General features: G+C 41.5%; 2 protein-coding genes across 2 annotated transcripts; both read left to right on the top strand.

Annotated features, from left to right (window-relative positions):
* The first annotated feature begins 15,238 nt into the window (after positions 1 to 15,238).
* LOC149119670 (igE-binding protein-like) lies at positions 15,239 to 16,336 on the top strand. Its single transcript, XM_089323945.1, has one exon. The coding sequence runs from the start codon at positions 15,239 to 15,241 to the stop codon at positions 16,334 to 16,336; it is 1,098 nt and encodes a 365-aa protein (XP_089180071.1).
* A 194-nt stretch (positions 16,337 to 16,530) lies between these two features.
* On the top strand, positions 16,531 to 17,289 carry LOC138847547 (endogenous retrovirus group K member 7 Pro protein-like). Its single transcript, XM_070066683.1, has 2 exons — positions 16,531 to 16,699; positions 16,844 to 17,289. The coding sequence occupies exons 1-2, from the start codon at positions 16,531 to 16,533 to the stop codon at positions 17,287 to 17,289; spliced, it is 615 nt and encodes a 204-aa protein (XP_069922784.1).
* Positions 17,290 to 22,897: the final 5,608 nt, after the last annotated feature.

The following is a 22,897-nucleotide window of genomic DNA, read 5'->3' as shown; positions in this document are numbered from 1 at the left end:
CACCTCCTTCTTTGATGACCTGTTCTTTCCACTGGGATCTCACTCGTGGAGATCTTTCATTTAGGTCTTTTTTTTTTTTTCCAGAGTGTTTTGGCTTTCCATGCCTGAAATACTCTCATGGGCTTTTCAGCCAGATCCGCATGCCTTAAGGGCTGATTTTGAGGCCAGAGTGCTGTTTAGGACATCTGCCATTCTATGGGTCTGCTGTGTATCTCGCTTCCCATGTTGGATTGTTCTCTCTCTAGGGTCTTTTTCAAGAAGTCTTTGCCTATGCCAGTATCTTGACAGGATTCCAACAATGCTTTCCTCTAGTAATTTGATGGTTTCAGGTTGTAGATTTAGATCCCTGATCCAATTTTAGTTGATTTTTTAAACGATATAAGGTAGGGGTCTTGATTCATACTTCTGCATGTGTAGATCCAATTTCCCTAGCATGATTTGTTGAAGAGACTGTTCTTTCTTCAGGGATTAATTCAGCTTGTTTGTCAAAAATTAGTTGCTTGTAAATATGTAGGTTAATTTTTGAGGTTTCTATGCTGTTCCATTGGTATACATGTCTGATTTTCTGCCAGTACCAGGCTGTTGTGACTGTAATTGCCATATAGTATGTCTTGAATTCTGATATTTGATGCCTATGGTTTTGTTTTTGTTGCTTTATAGTTGCTTTAATTATTTAGGGTCTTTTGTGTTCCCTTGTAAAATTCAGCTTTTTTTTCTCAACCTGAGAAAAATGCTATTGATATTTTGATGGAGGTAGCATTGAATGAGAGAGAGAGGTAGAGAGAGGGAGAGAGAGAGAGAGAGAGAGAGAGAGGTCTTCCATCTGCTCGTTCACTTCCCAAATGGCAGCAATGGCCAGAGCTGGGTTGATCTGAAGCCAGGAGCCAGGATCTTCCTCCAGGTCTCCCACATGAGTTCAGGAGCCCAAGGAATTGGGCCATCTTCTACTGCTTTCCTAGGTCATAGCAGAGAGCTGGATTGGAAGTGGAGCAGCTGGGACTTGAACTGGTACCCATATGAGATGCCAGTACTGCAGGTGGTGGTTTTTTACCTGCGACACCACAGTGTCATTCCCAAATTTTTGATTTCTAATATTTCAGTTTGATTTCTCTTCAATATCTCTGTTTTGCAAAACTTTTTCATCCATATCCTGTATGGATTTCTTTATATCATGAATTTCTTTCTCTGTGTTTTTGAGTAACCTTTTTGTGATTCTTTTGAATTCAGTTTCAGCATTTCATCAATCTCTTCATCTTCACATTCTTTTTTTTTTTTTTTTTTGACAGGCAGAGTGGACAGTGAGAGAGAGAGACAGAGAGAAAGGTCTTCCTTTGCCGTTGGTTCACCCTCCAATGGCCGCCGCTGCCGTTGCACTGCGCTGATCCGAAGGCAGGAGCCATGTGCTTCTCCTGGTCTCCCATGGGGTGCAGAGCCCAAGCACTTGGGCCATCCTCCACTGCACTTCTGGGCCACAGCAGAGAGCTGGCCTGGAAGAGGAGCAACCGGGACAGAATCCGGTGCCCCGGACCGGGACTAGAACCTGGGGTGCCGGTGCCGCAAGGCGGAGGATTAGCCTAGTGAGCCGCGGCGCCAGCCCATCTTCACATTCTAATATTGAAGTGTTATTATGTTCCTTCGGGGGAATAATATCATCTTCATTTTCTTATTTCTTATATTTTTATGTTTATTTTTAGGCATTTATAGAAATGCTTGTTGGTTTTCTTCTCTGATGGCTTTTGTATTTGAACTATTTCTATGTAGTTTAGTGGAGTGTCTGCTCCTTCATTAGATATCCAGAGGTGTGTGTTGAGTTGGGCAATGGAGCTCTGGTCAGTGCTCAATGTTGGGGTGAGGGTCTATGGTGACACCCATGTTGGGAGTAATAGTTCTCCTATATTGCCAGCAGGGGTGAGGGTTTGGTCACATCTTCTGGCTTAATCACAGTCTCACCTCCTCTCTTCCTAGGTGATTAATGTCTGGGTACAACCCCCATTCACACAGGCACCTGAAGCACACAAATATCTGTGTGATCCCCAGTGTGAGCACAGAACCCTCTGCAATGACACACCCCAGGCTGTCAGGGCATTCTGAGCCTTAGAGCTAGACACAGAGATTTCCCAGAGACTCAGCTACACCCCACGCCTTATTGTGCAGTCACAGAATTCCCACAGTCATAGTGCACAGGGCTTGCATGGTCACAGATTGTGGGGGATCCACTCTCAGTCCCATGAGCCTGCCCCATTCACATCCATGGAGAGAGCAGAGGTGTTCCCAGAATCAGCTGCTGTGGGTGCTCCACCTGGGCAGTCTGATACCCAGAGTCTGATAAGGTGCAGGTATGCGAGTGACTCACAGTCATAAGTGGATGCCCAGCCCCCTGCCAATGCTCCAGGACAAACTTAAAGTCAGTGGGAAACACAGATTTATCCCTTTCCAGACCTTATTATGGTACTTTCTCCCTGCTGGTCACTGGGCACCCTTACGGGGGCAGGGGGATAGGGAGAAAGAAATGTGTTCTTTCTTCACAGGGATAGGTGGGTACCCTTACCACATTTAGGGCTCCACGCTGGACTCAAAGTCAGTGTAGTCCACAAGTTTCTCTCTCAGCCAATACCATCAGTGACATGGGTTGCTCTCAGAAGCTGGCATGAGCTCCAGGCCCAGTTACGGTAGTCATTGGTGGCATCCCTACTCGCTCTTGTGTGTTTGTACTGTCCATACTGCTCCACAGCATCTTTTTTTAATATAAGATTTCCACTGCAAACATCTCTGCTACTCTTCCCTAGGCATGCAGCTCCTCCATTTTTCTTCTGTTATGTTCCCATGGTCAAAATCAGTATGTCTTTTCCCTATTCAGCCATCAAGGAATCTCCCTGTTTTTCTTTTAATTTCAGTCTTAAAATTTTCTGAGACTTGATTTCTGGCTTAAAATATGAGGTGATGAGAAGCCTGTGTTTTCAGCAGTAGTTGGATGAAATTGTTGGTAAATGTTTATTAGATCCATTTGTTCTATAGTATTTTTCAAATCAGACGTGTCTTTGATGAATTTCTGTGTATATGATGTGTACATTGATGCGAGTGTGGGTGTTGAATTCCCTTACCAAAAAGCAAATTGAAGTCTATCCTTTTAGTTTTAATAATATATATTTTATATTTGGGTTATGTGGTGTTGGGTGCATATTTTTTAAAGATTTATTTTATTTGTTTGAAAGGCAGAGTTACAGAGAGAGGTAGAGACACAGAGAGAGGTCTTCCATCTGCTGGTTCACTCCCCAGATGGCCGCAATGGCCAGAGCTGCGCCGATCTGAAGCCAGGAGCCAGGAGCTTCTTCCAGGTCTCCTATGCAGGTGCAGGGGCCCAAGGACTTGGGCCATCTTCTACTGCTTTCCCAGGCCACAGCAGAGAGCTGGATTGGAAGAGGAGCAGCTGGGATTAGAAGTGGCACCCATATGAGATGCCGGCACTTCAGGCCAGGGCGTTAACCCGCTGCACCACCGCGCTGGCCCCGGGGTATGTATATGTTTATAACTATCATGTTTTCTTGCTGAATCAATCCCCTGATTAAATATAATTTTTCTTTGTATCTTTTCACAGATTTTGATTTAAAGTCTGTTTTATCTATACAGATTGTAGCTCACCTTTTATTTCTATTTGCATGATATATATTGTTCCAACCCTTTACTTTCAGTTTATGTGCATACATACCTATGAAGTGAGTTTCTTGTAAACAGCATGTAGTTGGGCCTTGTTTTTTAATTCATTTGGCCCACATATATATCTTGACTAGGGAATTTAATCCATTTAAATTCAAGGTTAATACTCCTAGATAAGAACTTTTCTATTGTTCACTGATTGTGGTATATAGTCTCTTTCTTTCTGATTCTCTTATTATTCATGTTCTGGTAGCTTTTTGTCATAATAAAGTTGGATGTCTTTAGGAATCTTGCCTTGTCTTTGGGTTTTCTTATACATGTAACTTGACATTTTGCTTCTAATGTCTTTAGGATTCTTGCCTTCTCTTTAACTTTTGACAATTTCAGTATAACATGCTTTTAGAAAGACTTCTTTACTTTATTCTAGTTAATTCTGTTTTGAAAAAATATTTATTTATTAATTTAAAGTGCAGAGTGACAGAGAGCAAGTGAGAACTAGGGGGGAGAGGAAAAGAGAGAGAGAGAGAGAGAGAAAGTCTTCCATCTTCTGGCTTACTTCTTAACTCCTCAAATGGTTGTGGTGACTGGGGCTGGGCCACACCAAAGTCAGGAGCCAGAAACTTCATCTGGGTCTCACACATGAGTGTAGGGACACAAGTACTTTGGGCCATTCTCCGCTGCTTTCTGCAGGGGGCTGGATCAGAAGTGAAGCAGCCAGGACTTGAACTGGTGCTCATAAATATGCCAGCAATACAGGCAGTGGTTTAACATGCTACACCACAAATCCAGCCCCAAACACAATTTTCTTTTTTAAAAGATTTATTTATTTATTTGAAAGTTGGAGTTAGAGAAGAAGAGAAAGAGATACAGAAAGAGATAGTTTCCCTCCACTGGGTCACTCCCTAAATGGCCACGATGACCAGGGCTGGGGCAATCCAAAGCCAGTAAACAAGAGCTTCTTCATGACTTCCCAAGTGGGTGCAGGGGCCCAAGCACTTGGGCCATCTTCCATCACTTTTCCAAGCCCTTTAGCAGGGAGCTGGATTGGAAGTGGAGCAGCTGTAACTTGAACCAGCACCCATATGGGATGTCAGCGCTGCAGGCAGTGGTTTAACCCGTTATGCCACAGTATGGCTATCCCTTCCCTCCTTCAAAGTATAACCTACTGAGCTACAACACCAGCCTCTGACTGGAGTCATTTGAATATCTTGTATCAGGATGTCCATATCACTTTCAAAAACTTGGGGAGCTTTCCTTTTTTTAAAGAATTATTGTGTTTATTTGAAAGACAGAGTTACAGAGACTGGTAGAGCCAGAAAGAGAGAGAGAGAGAGAGTCTTCCATCCACTGGTTCACTCTCCAAATGACCACAATGGCCAGAGCTGAGCTGATCCAAAGCCAGGAGCCAAGAGCTTCTTTCAGATCTCACACGTGGGTGCAGGGGCCCAAGGAACTGAGCCATCTTCTACTGCTTTCCCAGATCATAGCAGAGAGCTGGATTGGAAGTGGAGCAGCTGGGATTAGAACCAGTGCCCATATGGGATGCTGGCGCTATAGGCTGGAGTTTTAACCCATTGCACTGCAGCGCCGGCCCCAAGAGAAGCTTTCAACTACTGTTTCACTCAGTAGACTCTTAGTTCCCCTTTACTTCTCTTCTGCCTCAGGTGTTCCTAGAATGCCAATGTTTGCTTGCTCAATGATGCTCCCTATGTCTTGTTGGCTTTCTTTATTCATTTTAGTTATTCTCTGTGTTTTGTCTGACTCAGTTACTTTAAAAGCCTTGTCCACCAGATGAGAAATACATTATTTTGCTTGGTCTGTTCTGTTGTTGAGGATCTCAATTATATTATTTCCTTGGCTGATGTTTTCAGCTCCAGAATTTAAAATTGATTCCTTTTAATGATGGCTATTTCTTTGTTGAATTTCTCATTCATATAATGCATTGTTTTCTTAATTTCTTTGAATCATCTATATGTATTCTCTTACATCTCACTAAAGTTTCTTAGGATCATCATTTTGAATTCATTTTCTGACATTTCATGTTTTTCCTTCAAGTCAGAATGTGTTTATAGAGAACTGTTTTGTTGTTTTTTTGGCGATCTCATGCTTCTCATGTTCTTTGTCCCTATGTTGCCAACAGTTCCTTTTTAATGGAGTTGCTTTAGCTGGAAAATGCTTTTTGATTCAGATGGAGTTTGTGCTGTCAGTTGGGTAATTTCTTTCACTTTGCTTCTATATGAGCCAGGAAATGTAAACTGTCAGTGCTTTCTTTGGATGTAATGAACATCAGCCTGTCTGTGAATATCACAGTTGTGTAGTCTTCAGCAGTTCATAGAGGTAGTAGTATGGCTTTGAACGGGATATGGGATTTCCAATGTGTGAGTCTTTAGTCCCCAGAGAGTTGGGTGTGAATTACACTGGGATATGTGATGGTAGTAGCCATGTCCTTAGTGCTTTGGGATACAGTGGGGGTTATTCACTTGTGTAATGAAGTAAACCTGTGTTATTCTTGTGCTTGTGGCTACAATAGCTGTGGCCCTGAAACTGTGTAATGTTAATGGGAACTTCCCTAGTTCCTGCTTGGTGGACATATTTGATGCTTGGGCTTATATCATCAAAAGTCCCAGTGCTAGTACTGGGGGATATGAAGGGGACTCTGTTCAGGTCCTGTGGTGTGAATACAAGTTATTATTGGTATGATGCACTGGCAGGCATGATCCTGGAGCAGTGGAATGTAGGCAGATTCTCCCCCAAAGTGTATGTTCAGATGATTTTGAGGAATATAATGACAACAATCCCAGTCTCATAACTGCACTGAAGAATGGGTACCTTCTCGAGATGCCATAGAAAAATTGTAGATTGTGCTGATGATTGTGTACTGGAGACCATGACTTGTAGTAATGAAATGGAGATAGAGCCTTCCTCAGGTCCCACAGGGCAAATAGAGGTGATCTTGGTATTTATGTAGCCAACCATCACAGGACCTAACCTGCAGGATGTAAATGTCTCTTTACCCAGGTCTCCTGTTGCTGGAGACTGTAGACACTGGCCGGCATAAATCTGGAGCAGTGGAATGTATATGTGGTACATCTCAGGTCCCACCAGGTAAATGCAGGTGACTCTGTGGAATACAGTTCCAGGAATCCCAGGCCCAGAGCTGCAGAGCTGCAGGATTCAGAAGGTACCTTACTGAAGTCCCACAGGGTGATTGCAAATTATGTCGGGCATTGTATACTAACATGTTTAAATATGGAGCACTTTAATGCAGATATGTCCTTCTTCAGTCCTCAGAGGGTGAGCACAGGTTTTCTGAGGACATACAGAACAGATCCAGGACTGAAGGATGCTGTGGGATCCTTACCCAGTCCCTTGGGGTGAACTCAAGTGGCTCTGTGGAATATAGTTCCAACAGTTCAAGTCTCCAGAGCTGCAGGACTTGGAATGTGGCTTTGCCAAGTCCCACACCATGACCACAGGTTATACTGAGGGTTGTGCACTACAAGTTGTAGTCATTTCACAGAAGAATGAAGACTGGTCCTTCTCCAGCCCCATGGGGGAGCACAGATGTCCCTAGGACATTTAAAATCAATAACCACCATCTCAGAGCTACAGAGTGAGCTGAGTTCCTTACTCAGCTCTCACAGGATGAGTGCAAGTTATGCTGTGGATATTTAGTTAGCAAACACCAGCCTGAGAAGATGAATGCAGATAGGGTTCTCCAGGTCTCACTCATTAGTGTGAGCCATTGCAGCGATTCTAATTCCAACAACCACAGTCCCAGAAATGCAGGAAATGAAATAATTACCTTCAGTTTTCACAGGGCTATAAGGGTGATCATGGGGCTTATACTGTAGACACCCAGAACCTGGTGCCAAGAGATGAAGCAAGGTACTTCTTGTTATGTGGTCCTCTGGGTTTGTGTATAGGCTCCTGTTGGTTCCAAACCCCCCAAAACAGAGGGGGACTTTCCTTGTTCATTCAGAGTGAGCAAGTGTGGTTCTGTGTTTTGTGCTGAGCAATCCCACAGCTTTAGGATGCAGAGGAACCTGCTCTCTGCCTTGTGAAGTGCCCTGACTCTGCTGATATTGGAGCTGCCTTCTGATCCATGACAGAATGGAATTTAGTAGTGGCTGTGTTGCAGTAGCTTGGGTCTTGGGAGTAGTAGATTTGGTGGTGGAAGGTGATATGAGTTCCCTTTTTGGAACAAAGCAATGGCTCAAACCCCAGTCAACTTCCTGTGCTGGATTCAAAGCCAGTGATGCCTGTGGAATTCTCCTGTAGTTGGGGCTGCTGTTCTGTGGTGATGGTAGGGGTTGTAGTGTTTTCTGACTACCATTTCCCAGTAAGATGGAGTTGCCCTGCCCAAGGAGTCAGCTGCATTGTGCTTTGTTGCTATCTCTGTCCCGGCTTTCTGAGTCTCTGTGCTGTTTAGAATTCCTATCACTTCTTTACTTCAGTTTTTCTTTAGTCAGTATCCTAGGAATGACATATTTCCTTTGTTGTTTTCATTCTTTCTTGTGGTGGAGGTGAGCGCCATAATTCTATTTTTCACGAACTTTTGAAGTACCCTCATACACACTTCTCTGTGTTTTAAAATTCCATTGAAAAGCTGCTGCCTCTGACTCTAGCATCCTGTATGGGCACAGGTTCCAGTCCCAGATGCTCCATTTCTGTTCCCGCTCTCAGTTAAGAAGCCTGGGAAAGCAGTGGAGGATGGCCCAAGTGATTGGGTCCCTGCACCCAAGTGGGAGACTCAGATGGCATTCAAGGCTCCTGGTTTTGGCCTGTTTTTCTCTCTGTAACTCTGCCTTTCAAAAAAATTTTTAAAAATCTTAAAAAATTTCATCGATCATTCAAAGATCTTTATTACCTCCTACATAAAACTTTTTTTTCTAATTTTGCCCATCTGAAATGATAGCTACAACCTGAACTATTTTCTCATTTATTCATATTTCTTTTGAAACATATTTTGCATGCTAACTTACATTATTATTCATCTCCATGAGTGTTCTTCCCCAACACAAATGAGTTGTTGGAGTAGCAGACACTACTGTTTACTGAGTATTTATGGTGACTCATGTATTGTGATAAGTAGTTTCAATACATGATCTTCCTAATTCTTTCCAAAAGTCTCAAGTGACTATCTATTAACTACCGTTTTACAAATGAAGAAACTAGAGCTAATGAGTAACTATTGGTTACTTATCCAATAGAAAATAGTGGGGGGCACTTGAAATCAATGAGTGTCATATTCATCTTTATATTCCCTCAAAAATCCTGGAATACTGCCTCATGGATATGGTCTCCTAAAAATAATATGTATATGGATGTGGGTATCGTCTCCTAAAAATAATATGTATCATTCTTGTATTTTCATAATTTTTTGGGTTAAAATTGATGAACTAAAGTATCATATAGTGTAATTTGATTCTACTGTACCTGACTAGTTCAAGCTCTTGCCACCTGTGACATACCATGTGATATGAAATTGATTGATGCTAATGTTCAGGAATTAAGTAGTAGTGGTGGTTATGTATTATGATAAATGTATTACAAAGCATTGAATAGTACACTTTAGAATTATATCCATTAGCAATGATGCCCCATCCTCTACTGTGCTCTGCTACAGCCCTAGGCAATCTCTAGTCAACTTTCTGTCTGCATAGATTTGACTATTCAGGGTATTTCATATAAACAGAATAATTTGTGTCTGAGTCTGACTTCTTTCACTTTTTAGTATGTTTTCAAGTTTCATTGATATGGTCACATGTATCAGGATCTGATTTTTAAGAGTTATATTCCGGGACCAGTGCTGTGGTGTAGTAGGGTAAGCTTCCATTTTCAGTGCCGGCATCCCATATGGGCACCAGTTCATGTCCTGCCTTCTCCTCTTCCAATCCAGCTCTCGTCTGTGGCTTGGGAGAGTAGTAGAAGATTGACCCCAGCGCTTGGTCCCCAGCACCCATGTGGGAGACCCGGAAGAAGCTCCTGGCTCATGGCTGCAAATCAGCCCAACTCCAGCCATTGCAGCCATTTCGAGAATGAACTGGCAAATGGAAGACCTTTCTGTCTCGCCCTCTCTTTGTAGTTCTGCATCTCTAATAAATAAATAAAATCTTAAAATAAGAGTGATATTCCATTGTATGGATGCAGAATATTTTATTTGTCCATTCATCTATTCATTGACATTTGTTTTTTTTTTCCCATTGGGGTTATCATGAACAATGCTATTATGAACATGTGGGCATATGTTTTCATTCTTCTAGTAGTAAAATTTCTAGATCATATGGTAACTGTATTTAATCATTTGAGGAACAATCAAGCTGTTTTCCAAAGCTGAAGTACCAAATTACATTCCCACCTACAGTGTAATGATTTTACTCTTTTCATGTACTCAATGTATGTAATTATCTAGTACTTTTAATTATGGCTATTCTTATGGATGTAAAATATTATCTCATTGCATTTTTGGTGTGTTTTCCTAATCATTATTGATAGAAAATTACTGTTATTATTGAGGGTTTTTATGTGTTTGTTGACTGATTGTATATCTTCATTGGATAAATTATTATTAGGGTTGTCTTTTTGAGTTTTGATAGTTTTTTTTTATAAATTCTGAACAGAAAAACAGTAGCAGGTCTATGATTTGCAAGTATTTTCTCTTTTCTATGAGTTATTTTTCAATTTCTTCATGATGTCATTTGAAGCCCAAAATTTTCCAAAGTTTCTAAAGCATATGTTTTCCTTTGTTGCTCATATTTAAGAAACTTTTGCTTAACCCAAGGTCAAAATCATACATTACCATGTCTTCCTCTAAAGTATTCTCAGTTTTAATTCTTTCATTTATATCTGTGATGTGATTCTATTTAATTTTGTGAATGATGTGAATTATTTTCTACATATATTGTATGTAGATATAGTTTCAGAGCAACATTTGTTGAAAAAACTGTTCTTTCCTCCTTGATTTTTTGACAACGTTGTCAAGAGTAAATTTTGACACATACAGGATTTTTTTCTAGTCTTTCATTTCTGTTCCTTCAATCTGTATGTCTATTTCCTTGCCAGTACTGCACCATATTCATTATTCTTGCATTGTAGTGAGATTTGGAAAAGGAAGAACTTTCTCATTCAGTTTGTCCAACTGATAATGTATTAATGTCCAGGTAAGAAACAGGCAAAGGACTCAAAGGACTTGAACAGGCAATATTCAAAGGATGAAATACAAAATGCCAGATGTTGATGCTTTCCAAACTGAACTACTATGGAAATACAGTTGAATGTTTTAAACTGTTGTGATTATACCTGTAAACTTTATTTATTTATCAGTTCACATTATTATTCAGTAGATTCCTAGGAATTACTTGTATGCAGTAGTATACGAAATGCAATTAAAAATAGTTTTATCTCTTCCTTTGCAATCTGGATGCCTTTTGTTTACTTTTTATTGATTGTGTGTATGTGTGTGTGTGTGTGTACTGTGGCAAAACTAGAGTAAGGGAAAAATATTTAATGTTTAAAGCAGTTTTTAAAATGACACTTTACATACTCTGCTTCTGATTTCAGCTTCCTGCTGATATGCACCTGGGTGCCAGTAACTGATTGCTCAAGTAGGTTGGTCCTTGCCATTTCCATGGGAGACTTGGATCAAGTTCTAGGTTCCCAGCTTCAGCATGACCCCAGTCCTTGTTTTTTGTGGGCATCTGGGGAGTTAACCAAGGGATGGAAGAGTCTCTCTCTCTCTCTCTCTGTGACTTTCAAATGAAAAATGGAAATATATTAATTTTTTAAAAAATAGAAATATGGTACATTTATCCCAGTTTCCTCTCATTATAAGAGCACCCATTAGATTGGATTAGAGCCTACCCCAAATCTCTTCTTTAAAGAATTTATCTCCATTGGGAGTTACTGTCCCTACATTACAACATAAGAATGGGGGGGGTGCCTTTGAATCCATAACATACTCTGTGTGATTTCAACTCTTTTTAACATGTTGCAGTTTGTTGTTTCATATTTTATTGACTCTGGTTTCCATGGTTTCTGATGGGAAGTTGATATTTTCAAAACTATCTGTTTCCACTTTTCACAGTTTAATTATGTTGTATCTAGGTGTGAATATTTTTGAATTTATCAAATTTGGATTTTATTGAGCTTCTTGTATATGTGGAATAATTTACTTTTATACCATTTGAAAGTTTTCACCAAATTAATGTTTTCAGCCCTTTTTTCTTTGAATATTCCTTTGAATACTTTTTCTGTCCCTTTCTCTCCTTCACTTCTGGAGCCCCCACTGAGCATTCATTGGTTTGCTTGACATGTCTCACAAATCTGGAGTTGTATTCATTTTTCATTCTTTTTTCTGTTGCTTAGGTTATTAAACAATCTCAATTATTCTACCTTTAAGTATTCAGATTTTTCCTGCATAATTTAATCTGATTCTTTATTTTTATATTGGATTTTATTTCATGTTTGTACTTTCTGTTCCCTCTCTTGAAACATCTGTGTCACTATTAGTATCTTCTCTTTAATCAGATGTTATTTTCACAGTTTAATTCTTTGACATCTTTGAACATTTAAGTTCTCTTTTTAGTAAGTCTACTCTCTGGGCTTCTTGGGAAGATTTTCTATTAATTGTTTTTTTTTCTTTTACTTATGCCATAGTTTCTTGGTTTTTCACATTCTGATAGTTTTTTTTTTTTGTTATAAACTACTACTATTATATAACCTGAGTATTCTAAAAACTGAGTTACTTTCTCTCAGGGTTTGCTGTTGTTGCTGGTTGAAGTTGCTATTTATTTGGTTAGCAACTTTTATTAAAACTTATATATTGAAATTTTAATGAAAGCTGTTTACATTCTTTGTTGTGTGTTGGCTCTAAGGTCTTTGCTCAGTTATTTTCATGACATACAATGATTGGGTAGAGATTGCCTGGAACAAATAGATCTCCTACGCTTTTTAAAGAGGATCTGTGTGCATATTGTGGCATACCTTCAACACTCAACCTGACCATTTCAAACCTTTCTCACCCTTCACTTCCTCATTGTGCAGTCTTAGGTTTGACGAGAAGTGAAAGCTGAGCATGTTTTCAGGTGTTTCTTGAGCATGTGCAGGGCACTGGTTATGCACCTAGTTCTAGAAATGGCTGCAGTCTTCTAGATTTTTAGAACTAGGCTGCAGACTTTCAAATCCCAGTATGGACTCTTTGCTACTTGAATTTTCATTTTAAACATTTTGGCTAGATTATTGTGTGCCCTAATTGTTATTTACCACTTCAGTTACGTGTAATCTCAATTATTGACAATATATTGCAAATGCCCCCAAAGTAAATCCTATTTGGAAAGAAAGATCTCTGCGTCAGTTCAAACAAATCTTGTTACTGCTATTTTTCATGAAATTTTTATATAGGTCCAATAAAGACAATTATCTAGGAACTGCACTTTAGAAAGCCTTTAACCTCTTTCTAACCCATCCAGTGTTTCAGAAGCTGCTGGTTTTCACTATGGATATAAACTATTTATGAAAGGTTAACTTCAGGCCTCCAGTGAGGATAAAAGGAATAGAACAAGTTAAAACACCACAAGAACACTTTTCTCATCAAAGTTCAACTAATTTCCCAGTTTTAAAGGCTCATTGGATTGTTGCAAGCCTTTAACTAATTTCTAGATTCATAAAAATGTTGATTTTTAGCAAGTTCCAGTGTTTATTGCTTTTTTAGAGAGAGTACTTTCAAAAGTCCTTAGTCTACCATTTTATTAAATCATGACCTCAACTCCATCTTTTACAGGTTCTATTGTGACAAAACGGGAGGCATGTATAATGTACTTCACTGCATACTGAAATATGATGGTTGTCTCAGAGGGAAGTCTTCTAAGATCAATCCCATTCACAATAGCTACAAAAACAATCAAATACCTTGGAATAAACTTAACCAAGGACGTTAAAGATCTCTACGATGAAAATTACAAAACCTTAAAGAAAGAAATAGAAGAGGATACCAAAAAATGGAAAAATCTTCCATGGTCATGGATTGGAAGAATCAATATCATCAAAATGTCCATTCTCTCAAAAGCAATTTATAGATTCAATGCAATACCAATCAAAATGCTGAAGACATTCTTCTCAGATCTGGAAAAAATGATGCTGAAATTCATATGGAGACACAGAAGACCTCGAATAGCTAAAGCAATCTTGTACAACAAAAACAAAGCCGGAGGCATCACAATACCAGATTTCAGGACATACTACAAGGCAGTTGTAATCAAAACAGCATGGTACTGGTGCAGAAACAGATGGATAGAACAATGGAATAGAATAGAAACACCAGAAATCAATCCAAACATCTACAACCAACTTATATTTGATCAAGGATCCAAAACCAATCCCTGGAATAAGGATAGGATCAATAAATGATGCTGGGAAAATTGGATTTCCATGTGCAGAAGCATGAAGGAAGTCTTTGTAAATTTCTAAAGCTTTGCACTGGACTAGAACAAATATTTTCAATGGGCTATCACCTTTACTAAAAAGAAGGATGTGGGGAGCCATTGCACGGCGCCCTAAAGATGGCGCCGGCTCCTTTCCCCCGGAAGGACTGGCGAGAAACAAACATCTCCTAATAAGGAGATGGCTGAGCTCCCTTCTGGCTTCCGCATTGCTGTACCAATCAATGCTTGCCACTTGGCTGCTTTTGATTGGTGCGCGGATGGCTATAAGAGGGAGGGGAGAGGAAAGGACGTGGTAGTAGAAGTTTGAAAGAGGTTCCTGAATAAACTGCTGGAAGAAGAGTTCGGGTCGTGTCTTCCTTGCTGGTCGAGGAACGCGACAACTGGTGGCCCGTACGGGGAACATCTCGAACGCGAACTCAGAACTTCCTGCAGTCAGGGCAGCACTGGTAAGTCCCCCAGGAAAATAAGGTGGGGATCCGCGATAAGAGCGGGCAGTCCTGCGATAATAGCGGGAGGGTAGTTCTGCGATTAAAGCAGAGGAAGTTCTGTGACAAAAGCAGAAGGAGCTCTGACCCGTGGTCAGGGAAAGAGCGCAATTTTTGACGATGGGTAATTCACAGTCCCATCAAATTTTTCTGGCGCTGAATGCGCTGCTTTGGGAAAACGGTTTGAAACTTAAGCCTAGTACGTTGCATAGGTTTTTACGTAACTGCGATACCATTGCACCCTGGTATGGGGTTTCGGGAAGCCTTACTATCCCTTCATGGGACAAACTAGGCAGGGATTTGGATTTTGCATTCGAACAGGGTAATCTTGAAGGGGGAGTGAGACCAATATGGAAGTTAGTGCGAGCATGCCTCGAGGATGAGCAGTGTAGTGAAGCTATTCTCAGCGGTCAAGCTGCCTTGGAGGAGCTTCAGGAAGAGCGCTCCGAGAGAGCTGCCAGTGAAAAAGGGAAAACTTTGAAGGAGAGTCGGAAAATAACTAGGAAAAAACTGTACCCCGATCTTTCCAAGTTGCGCAGCCCCTCCTCAGTAAGTAGTTCTAGTGCAGAAAGTAGCTCAGAAAGCAGCAGTGAGTCTGAAGAGTGTGGCGATAACAAAGAGTCTGGTATAAAGCAAGTACGGGAATTAAATCGGCAAATGAAGAAGTTGCAATTAAAAGGAAAAAAGGAACTTAAGCATGGTACTTTCAAGGGGAACTTAGGGGAGGAGCCTGAAGCCTCTCCTCCTCAGTATGAGCCTGTATCCGCACAAGAAAGAGGGCGGACTTTCTGTCCGGGAGTCTGGAAACAGGTTGGTGCGGAGTTGTTAAGTGCCTATCCTGTCTTCCAAGATCCGCAAGGGCAGAGGTACGAGGAACCCCTCGACATAAAGATAATCAAATCACTAGCGGAGTCAGTAAGAGCCTATGGCATCAGCGGCTCATTCACGCTGGCTCAAGTAGAAAATCTTCAAAGATATTGCATGACTCCAAATGACTGGAGCGGGTTGGCTCGTGCCGCATTGTCACCAGGACAATACTTAGACTTCAGAGCTTTCCTGATTGACTTTGCCAATGAACAAGTGGCAGAAGATGCAGCGGCAGGGAATCAGCATTGGGACAGAGATATGCTGCTAGGCATAGGGAGATTCGCTAACGAGCAGACAGGTTACCCACATGCAGTGTATGAACAAGTTAACAAGATAGCCATCAAGGCTTGGAAGTCTATACCCAACAGAAGAGAGGTAAGTGGGAATTTGACAAAGATTACACAGGGACCCACCGAGCCATTTTCAGACTTTGCAGCACGCATGGTGGAAGCTGCGGGTAGGATTTTTGGAGATCCAGATCGCGCCATGCCGCTGATAGAACAGTTGGTTTTTGAGCAGTGCACTAAGGAATGCAGAGCCGCTATAACACCATGGAAGAGCAAAGGGCTTCAGGTATGGATAAAACAATGCAGGGAAATAGGAGGGCCGCTATCCAACACTGGCCTCGCTGCAGCAGTCCTTCAAATCACGAAGGGCAATAGGAGATCAGGGAACGCTGGAGCGTGTTTCAGCTGTGGAAAAATGGGACATATGAAGCGGCAATGTCCGCAAAGGGGAAGAGGCAAAGAACAAAGACAGGAAGGACCAGGAATTTGTCCAAAATGCAGAAAGGGAAAGCACTGGGCCAACGAATGCCACTCGGTAAAGGACATTGACGGCAACGTCCTTGCTTCTGGCAATGGTGGGGCGCGTCCAAAAAACGGGTAGCGGGGCCCTCGTCCCCAGGGCCCTCAAATATATGGGGCATTCGAGAGTCAGCATCAGGGCCCCCATCAGGACCAGCAGCAGGGGAGGCAAAGTCAGTGGCCCAGCTTCAGACATCCCAGAGACCACGGAGAGCCACTGCAGGCTCCGCAGGCCTGCACCTCTGTGCCATCGCCAGACTCATACTGACACCAAAAATGGGAGTGCAAGCCATTGAGTCAGACTTTCAGGGACCCCTAGAGGAAGGGACAGTGGGATTGTTGTTGGGACGTTCATCCTCTACCTTAAAAGGTCCCATAATTCACCCAGGAGTCATAGATTCGGATTATACTGGCATGGTGAAAATCATGGTTGAGTCCCCTAGAGGTATAACAGCTATTAATCCAGGAGATAGGATTGCACAACTTGTAATCCTTCCTAGCAAGCATTTGCAGTTCAGTGCATCAAAGAAACAATGAGGAAGTGAAGGCTTTGGATCCACAGGCGTAGATTGTACCTTCTTGTCTTTAGAACTAGACCAGAGACCAACCTTAAAGATAAAAATAAATGGAAAGGACATTCTTGGCCTACTAGACACAGGTGCAGACCGTAGTCTCATCGCCTCCAAGGATTGGCCTCCAAAGTGGCCTAAGCAGGCATCCTCACAATCCCTTCGGGGACTGGGATATTCAGAAACTCCTGAGATGAGCGCAGTAATGCTGCGCTGGGAGGATGCAGAGGGACATTCAGGCACGGTGCAACCTTATGTTTTGGATTTACCTATCTCTTTATGGGGCCGAGACCTTTTGAAAGACATGAACTATAAATTAAGTAATGAATACTCCCGTGTTTCTCAAAAATTGATGAAGGATATGGGACACCATCCGAATTATGGAATAGGAAAATTCTTACAAGGAAGAAATGAGCCCACTGAAGTAGTGCAGAGGCCTCCTCGCCAAGGGCTGGGTTTTTCATAGGGGCCGCTGAGGAAGGTATTCCCATTACTTGGAAGCACGAGGACCCAGTGTGGGTTCCTCAGTGGCCTCTGTCCTCAGACAAATTGGTCGCAGCGCAGCAATTGATTCAAGAACAATTGAATTTAGGACACATTAGACCCTCTGTATCGCCTTGGAATACTCCTATTTTTGTAATAAAAAAGAAATCAGGGAAGTGGCGGTTGCTACATGACTTGAGAGCTATTAATATGCAGATGCAGGTCATGGGGCCTGTGCAACATGGGCTGCCTCTTCTATCTACACTTCCACAGGGATGGCCCATAATAATAATAGATATTAAAGACTGTTTCTTCTCCATACCCCCACATACAAAGGATTGTGAAAGGTTTGCCTTTACCTTGCCGGCGTGCAATCATGAGCAGCCTGACCAGAGGTATGAATGGGTTGTGCTTCCGCAGGGCATGGCTAACAGCCCCACAATGTGTCAGCTATTCGTGGGTCAAGCGATTGGGCCTTTATGTAAGAGATTTTCTTCCTTAAAATGCATCCATTACATGGATGACATCCTCTTCGCAGCAAAAGACGAATTCGTATTAGATGATGGCTTTGCATATTTGATTCAGTTGTTAGAAAGTAAGAAGTTATTTATTGCCCCTGAAAAGGTTCAAAAAGGAAGCATTGCAACTTATCTGGGATCCCGCATAACTAGTACTCAAATTGTTCCTCAAAAGGTGGAATTGCGCAAAGATAGTTTAAAGACTTTAAATGATTTTCAGAGATTATTAGGAGATATAAATTGGGTTAGGGGTTATTTGAATCTTCCCAATTATGAACTTAAGCCACTTTATGTCATTTTGTGTGGTGATTTGGCGTTGGACTCACCGCGGTGCTTAACTCCGGAGGCCAGGGAGGCCCTAGAGAAGGTAGAAAAGAAATTACAGGAGGCATTCTTATGCAGAATGAATGAAAATCTGCCATTGTCATTATGCATTCTCCCAACGCTTAGCCAACCTACAGGGCTAGTATGGCAGGAAGGTCCGCTTTTGTGGATACATCCAAGGAGCTCTCCAGCCAAGTCTATTGAGTATTATCCGGCAGCGGTGGCAAAGCTAGCACTGGAGGGTTTGCAACAATGTTTACAATATTTTGGAAAATTGCCGTGTGAAGTGATTGTTCCTTATGATGCCAAACAAGTCAACGTCCTATGTGCTCTTTTAGATGATTGGGCAGTGTTTCGCTGTGGGTTCCCAGGCTTTATAGACAATCATTTACCAAAAAGTCCATTGTTACAATTCTTTAAAGAACATCCGGTAGTATTTCCAAAAATTACAGCCGCTGAGCCATTACTAGGTGCTCCAAATATATTTACGGATGGGTCAAAAACAGGCTGTGGGGTTAATATGGTAGAGGGTAATGACCCGGTATTTCATCAGTTTCAGCCAGGCTCACCTCAAGTTGTGGAGTTAAAAATAGTTATTGAGGTCCTTAAGCAGTGCTCTTTTGCCTTTAATTTGTTGTCAGATTCCTTATATGTGGTGAACGCATTAAAGATATTGGAAACCGCAGGGCCGATTAAACCTTCTAGCCCAATTGCATCCCTATTACATATAGCCCAGCAGTTGCTTTGGTCACGGAAAAATCCCTTTTTTGCTCAGCATATTAGAGCCCACACAGGCATGCCTGGTCCTTTATGTGAAGGCAATGCGCGAGTAGATCTGTGTACTAGACAGGAATTCATCTTTTTTACTACTTCTGCAGAGGCTGCTAAAGCTTTCCATCAATCTTTTCATGTCAACGCGCGCGCTTTGCAGCAGAAATTTCATCTTTCCCGCGCAGATGCCAGACAGATTGTACTTGATTGCGCTGACTGTGCTGTTACTTGTGCGCAACCTAGTGTTGGCGTAAACCCTAGAGGGTTACTGCCTGGGAGAGTATGGCAGATGGATGTGACCCATGTATTGGAATTTGGGAAATTGAAATATGTTCATGTTTCAGTGGACACGTGCTCAGGCATTATGTATGCCTCTCCCCTCAGTGGTGAATCTACACGTCAGGTGATTGCTCATTGTCTGGATGCATGGGCCGCCTGGGGGAAACCCCAGGTGCTAAAAACTGATAATGGCCCTGCCTATACATCTCAAACCTTTACCACCTATTGCCAAAAAATGGAGGTTCAACTTGTCCATGGATTGCCATACAATCCTCAGGGCCAGGGCATAATTGAGCGAGCACACCGCACACTGAAAGAATATCTTTTAAAACAAAAAGGGGGAGTTGGCTATAGCCGCACCCCGAGAGAGAGAATTGCCTTAGTCTTATTTACAATTAATTTTTTAAATTTGGATGTGCATGGGCACTCAGCCGCGGACAGGCATCAGCAACAAGGAAACCCAAGTAGAGGGTTGGTAAAATGGAAAGATCTCTTGACGGGCCAGTGGCGTGGCCCTGATCCCGTGCTGGCATGGGCACGAGGTGCTGTTTGTGTTTTTCCACAGGATCAACATGACCCGGTGTGGGTTCCAGAGCGAGCGGTCAGGCGGGTCTGCCACGAGGAGAATCCTGCTGTTGCTTTTGATACTTCTGCCTCAAATGCAGCGGACACTGGCGGAGCAGAGACGGGGGATTCTATCAGTATTCCCAAAGCCGATGCCGAATTGGTCCGCGGAATTTGACTACACCTTGGAGCAACTGCGCCTTGCCGTGGTCACCATCAACTCCACGCGTGTGGATGTCTCCTTCGCATCTGGACTGTCATCCCAGATCCAGCTGTCTCCAGCCTGAAGGAGTGGGCGGGACTTGGAGCTTTGACGGGGTTGCTGTTACTTGTTGTGTTATTTTGCCTGTGGTGTTTGTGCAGGATGAGGACAGCTCATCGGCGGGAATTGGCCATGATAGCTCAAGCCTTTTATGCCCTTGAGGCTGGACAATCGCTGCAAGCATGGCTGGCTTTCCTTGAATGCTAGGCATGGGTGCAGGGTGCGAGGCAAAGCACTGCAGAGAGAACGAGCCATTACGTTCTCTGGAAGGCAAGTCTGTCTGCATGTGGGTTGGCATCCCAGATCCCACCCCCGCGAAAAGGATGCTGTTCCAGGTGGATGCCTGGCAGTGGGGGACAGACCCCTACCTTCTCCTGTAATCCTTAGATGCCTGGTTCTAAAACAAAAAGGGGGAACTGTGGGGAGCCATTGCACGGCGCCCTAAAGATGGCGCCGGCTCCTTTCCCCCGGAAGGACTGGCGAGAAACAAACATCTCCTAATAAGGAGATGGCTGAGCTCCCTTCTGGCTTCCGCATTGCTGTACCAATCAATGCTTGCCACTTGGCTGCTTTTGATTGGTGCGCGGATGGCTATAAGAGGGAGGGGAGAGGAAAGGACGTGGTAGTAGAAGTTTGAAAGAGGTTCCTGAATAAACTGCTGGAAGAAGAGTTCGGGTCGTGTCTTCCTTGCTGGTCGAGGAATGCGACAGAAGGACAAAAATTTTTATGATCGTATGTATTTAGATTTTTGGCAGATGTTTTTTGCAAATGATCAAAGCAAGCCTGTCACTGACTGGAAAAATAACTGACAAATATTTGTTGTTAATGATAATTCAAATAAAAATTGAACTTCAGAAGATATGCATCTGTTACCATGAGCTTCAGAACTCCCTATAACGTAGTTTTCTAAGGAGATTAGTGGTGATAGTCAGAAATGTGATGCATTTTGATACTGTATTAAAACATGAACAGTTACATGGCTCAGTTAAAACATTTTACAAAAGTTCTATGCATGTTTTATGAGTAATGCATTATTAAAATACCTACTTAAAGTACAAGATATACCAACACATTTTAATAAAATGGAGTAGGAAATGTTCCTTGCTGTATTTTCAGAACATGCAGTACAATTATCCTGTAAAAATAATCTATTTTTCTAGTTTTGGTGTTGTATCAAAAAAGAACTTATATACTTTTCTGAAAAAACTGTTAAAATAATCCTCCGGTTTCAACTATATATCCATGTGAGAATAGATTTTCCCCTATATTACAACAAAAACAACATATTATAACAAATTGAAAGCAAAGTAGATATCAAAATCCAGATATTTTCTATTAGTAGAGGCCAGTATTTAGGGGCCAGTATTGTGGTGCAGCAGATTTAGCTGCCACCTATGACAGTGGAATCCTTTATAGGAGCATCATTTCTGGTGCTGCCTGCTCTGCTTCTGATCCAGCTCCCTGCTAATGCACATGGGAAAACAGTAGATGATGGCCCAAGTATTTGGGTCCCTGCCAACCTAGTGGGAGACCAGGATAGAGTTCCAGGCTCCTGGCTTTTGCCTGGCCTAGCTCTGGCTGTTGCAGCCGTTGGGGAGTGAACTAGTAGATAAAAGATCTCCCTCTCTCTCCCTCTCCCTCTGTGTCTGTGAATCTCTTTGTCACTCTGCTTTTAAAATAAGTAAATAAAAACTAAACCTTTTATAAAACAGATATTAACAATGTTTGCAAAGATGTAAAGCAATGCGCTATTGTCAGTATTTTTAATGTAGTTTACGTCATAAAATGTTTTAAGTGGAAAAATGATAAACTTCATTAATAATGTAAAAATTTACATTTGAATATTGCTCAGTATTTTATTATATCCATTTGACATATAAATTCTAATTATAGAAATTTATCATGAAGAAATAATTGTATGGACAACATCATTATTTCTAGAATATTTTCGTCATCCCAAGCAGAAACTCTGTACCCATTATGCACTAACTCCTTATTCCCTCCACTCTACTCAGCTCCTGGTAATCTCTCATCTGTTTTCTGTCTCTGAATTTGTCTAAGTATTTCATGCGGGTGGAATCATAATATTTGTCCTTTAGTATCTAGCTTATTTTACTTAGCATGATGCTTTCAATGTTTATCCATATTGTAGTATCCATCAGAGGTAATTCCTTTTCATGGCTAAATAATATTTGCATATATATACATATATGTAAAAATATGTACACAAATATATATATATATCACATTTTAACCCATGTATCTGTTGATGGACAGTTACGTTGTTTCCAGTTTTTGAATATTATCAATATTTCTGGTCTGATCATTGCTGTACATGTATCCATTAGATTCCTTGTTTTCAATTATTTTGGGTATATAACTAGGAGAATTGCTGGATCATATTCTATTTAAAATTTTGAACAGCTGACAAACTGTTTTTCATAGAAGCTATATGATTTTACATTCCCAAAAGCAAGTACAAGGGTTCCAATATCTTTATATCTTCACCAACAGTTGCTGCTTTCTGTTTTATCTACCATAGTTAACCTAATGAGCGTGAAGTGATATCTCATTGTGGTTTTACAATTCATTAAAAAAGTAATGATGTTGCTCATTTTTCCCATGTTTACTGGCCTTTTGTACATATTCTTTGATGAAATGTCCATTCAAATTATCTTACCAGTTTTAAATTAGGTTATTTGCCTTTTTAGTCCTGAGTTGTAGGAGCTCTTAAAATATTCTGTACATCAAATAATTATTTATTCATTTGTTGGAAAAGATGAGTGACAGAGAGGAAGACACACACACACACACATACACACGCATGAACACACACAGAGAGAAGGAGCAAGTAAGCGGCGGGGGGGGATGAG

This window comes from Oryctolagus cuniculus, chromosome X (assembly GCF_051225735.1).
Source record: "Oryctolagus cuniculus isolate XC-2025 breed Fujian yellow rabbit chromosome X, ASM5122573v1, whole genome shotgun sequence".
NCBI classification, from domain to species: Eukaryota; Metazoa; Chordata; class Mammalia; order Lagomorpha; family Leporidae; genus Oryctolagus; species Oryctolagus cuniculus.
The sequence above is the reverse complement of the archived record's forward strand: the minus strand, read 5'-3'. Positions and strand labels throughout refer to the sequence as shown.